Source organism: Nestor notabilis, unplaced genomic scaffold (assembly GCF_000696875.1).
Source record: "Nestor notabilis isolate BGI_N333 unplaced genomic scaffold, ASM69687v1 scaffold15965, whole genome shotgun sequence".
NCBI lineage: Eukaryota > Metazoa > Chordata > Aves > Psittaciformes > Psittacidae > Nestor > Nestor notabilis.
The window spans coordinates 6,591-9,794 of NW_009929890.1; the positions used below are offsets into that span (position 1 = coordinate 6,591).

Consider the following 3,204-nt stretch of genomic DNA (forward strand, 5'->3'; position numbering starts at 1 on the left):
GGGAAGCTGCCAACGTGGGCAAAGAAGCTGGTGGGTCCCAAAGCTTCACCTGGAGAGGTTTCCCTTCAGTTCCTTTTGCTCCATCCCTTTGGATTCCAGCTCTTCTTTCCTGGTTTTCCAGCTGGGAGAAGTAGATGATGGAGCAGCTCCAAGCCCTTGGGAATGCTACAGGCCACAGGGGCGATGGGCAGAGCAAGGGCTGGTGCACATCAAGACCTGGTTGGAACCCTGCAGTCTGCTTTCAGAGGTCAGTCACCTTCCCCATGGAGTCATGGAATGGGTTGGGAAGGACCTTGGGATCATCCAGTTCCAATGGGGACACCTTCCACAGGGCAGGTTGCTCCAACACTGCCAGGGATGGAGCATCCAAACCTTCTCCATTCAACCAATCCCAATGTCCCACCACCCTCATAGCAAAGAGCTTTCTCCCAAGATCCCACCCACCTCTTCCCTCTTCCAGCTGGGAGCTGTTTCTCCTCATCCCATCCCTCCACCCATCCTGGAGCTGTGTTGGGATCATCCCAACCCAGGTCGGGATGACTCCAGCTACAGGCATCCCATGTCCCACAGGTCGAAAGCTCTTCTAGTGACCTCACTGAGAACTTCCAGCTCTCCGAGCTCTTCCTGGATGAGGAGACCCCCAAGGAACTGGGATCACTGGATACAACTGGGACCAGGTTGGTGGCAAAGCCAAAGCGAAGCCCACGGTTGGGTGTTGAGCCAATGTCCTCCTGCTTGGCCAGGCCTTCGTGTCACCATCCCATGGCCCAGCTCTTCCCGAGCTCCTCTGCTTCCCAATCCTCTTCCCATCCCAAAGGCACATTGGGCTTGGAGGAACCTCAGCCCACGTGTGTCCCCCATTGGGATCAATGGCTTGGTGCCACCACCGTGGCCACTGACCCACTGCCTGGTCCCTAAGGACACACACGGAGCTTGGGATCAACCAGGAGGATGCTTCATCCCATCTCCTCACCTTGGGAATGCTGGTGCCCGAAGGTAACACTGGGAGCATCACTTTGGGGTGGATTTAGGTCTTTTGGGGGCTCCAGATGGTGCAAATGGGTCTTTCTGGTGCTGTCCCAGCAGGTGAGGACCTGGAATGTCCTGATGGAGACACGGAGGAGCCAGAGGAGCACCCCCAGACCCCAGAGCAGGAGAAGTTCCTCAAGGAACACTTTGAGACACTGGCAAACGCTGAAGGTAACAGGAGATGGTGGATCCCTATGGATCTCTATGGATCCCAACCACAGCTGAGCCAACGCTTCCCAACCTGCAGCTCCAGAGGGATTTGGTGGCTCCTTAAAGGATCTGAAACCTCCTGAACCTGAGGAGGAGGAGAAAAGGTTGTTCCTGAACCCTCGCTTGAGCATCTCAACCCGGTTCCTCTCCCGCTGCCAGAAGAACCAGAGGTGAGCACCAGGACCTGTGTCCATCCGGTGGGAAAAGGGGATCCCTGCTCCCAACCTTCTCCCATCCCATAGGTTGGCCTCTGCCTTCCCACGATGGGCAAAGCCCCAGGAGCAGCCGAAGCCACCGCAGGAGCTCCCACCACCAGAGGTGACTTTCTACCTCCACGTGGGGAGAAACAGCCCCAAAAAGGGCAGGTTTGGTTCCTCGGGGCTTCAGGAACGTTCCCATCATCTCTCCAGGTGCCTCCAGATGGAAAACGTTGGGAAACGGGAAAGGAATCGGGAGAGGAACCGGGACAGGGAACGTTCTCCACCACCACCAACCCCATGGGTGGGTGTTGGAGGCCAACAAGGCGCTTCTTTGACCCCGGTTTGGGTGGGAGAAGGTGCTTTGATCCCCATTCCATTGATGGGGACCCCGTGATCCCGTAGGATCCCAGCTCCACGTGGAAGCTTTCACCACAGCCCTCGCGCTGCTCCGCACCCAATGCCAGGAGCTGCTGCTCCTCTACGACAAGGTGGGTGCCCCCAAAGCGGGGACGATGGGTTGGGGGGGTCTTTGCTTCTCCTCCCTTGGACAACCAAAGGATGCTGGATCTGGGGGTCCAGGATGGAGGCACCAAGAGGGGGGGGCTGAAGTGGGGTGACAAAGGGACCCCCATTGTGCAGGTGACCCTCTCGGAAGCCTCCGAGGAGGACGTGCTCCACGCAAGGACCGCGCTGGCTGATCTCTACGGCTGGATGAGGACGGAGCTGCGATCCCGGGATGTGATCCAGGATAACAGCCTCCGGGACCCCCAGGTCCTGCTCCTGCTCCGCTCCTACTCCGATTCCCTCCTGGAGATGCTCCGGAAGAAGCTGGAGAGCAGCGAGCCCAAAATGCCTTAAGGAATTGACGTGGTTGGAACTGGTTTTGGGTGGGATTTTAGGGAATTCTCCAGCTTTCAACCATCTCTGGGTGGGATTTTAAGGAATTCTCCAACTTTGAACCATTTCGTGGTGGGACTTTAGGGAATTCTCCAACTTCGAACCATTTTTGGGTGGGATTTTAGAGAATTCTCTAACTTTGAACCATTTTTGGGTGGGATTTTAGGGAATTTTCCACCTTTGAACCATTTTTGGGTAGAATTTTAGGGAATTCTCCAACTTTGAACCATTTTTCGGTGGGATTTTAAGGAATTCTCCAACCTTGAACCATTTTTGGGTGGGATTTTAAGGAATTCTCCAGCTTTCAGCCATTTTTGGGTGGGATTTTAGGGAATTCTCCAACTTTGAACCGATTTTGGTTAGGATCTTAGGGAATTATCCAGATTTGAACCATTTTGGGTGCGATTTTAGGGAATTCTCCAACTTTGAACAATTTTTGGGTAGAATTTTAGGGAATTCTCCAACTTAAACCATTTTTGGGTGGGATTTTAGGGAATTCTCCAACTTTGAACCGATTTTGGTTAGGATCTTAGGGAATTATCCAGATTTGAACCATTTTGGGTGCGATTTTAGGGAATTCTCCAACTTTGAACAATTTTTGGGTAGAATTTTAGGGAATTCTCCAACTTAAACCATTTTTGGGTGGGATTTTAGGGAATTCTCCAACTTTGGACCTTTCAGATGGGGATTTTCCTATTTTTCCAGCCCCCGTCCCATTCCACACCTCTGGAATGGGGCTGCATTGGCCTTTTCTGCCCATGCGAAACCTGGCTACACCAATAAAAAGAGAGAGATTTTGGAGTCAAAAGGATGTGATTTGGGCCCCAAAGGGACATTTTGGGGTACCAGGGATGGATTTGGGCCCCAA

General features: G+C 53.3%; 1 protein-coding gene across 1 annotated transcript in view; it reads left to right on the forward strand.

Moving 5' to 3' along the window:
* The window catches only part of WDR62 (WD repeat domain 62), a gene marked incomplete at its 5' end in the record, with an annotated part of 8,764 nt that extends 6,467 nt beyond the window's left edge, over positions 1 to 2,297 (forward strand). The window contains 5 exons of the mRNA XM_010015188.1: positions 571 to 677; positions 920 to 996; positions 1,087 to 1,200; positions 1,842 to 1,927; positions 2,079 to 2,297. Coding sequence (XP_010013490.1) covers positions 571 to 677; positions 920 to 996; positions 1,087 to 1,200; positions 1,842 to 1,927; positions 2,079 to 2,297 — 603 coding nt within the window. The remainder of the gene's footprint in view (positions 1 to 570; positions 678 to 919; positions 997 to 1,086; positions 1,201 to 1,841; positions 1,928 to 2,078) is intronic.
* Positions 2,298 to 3,204: the final 907 nt, after the last annotated feature.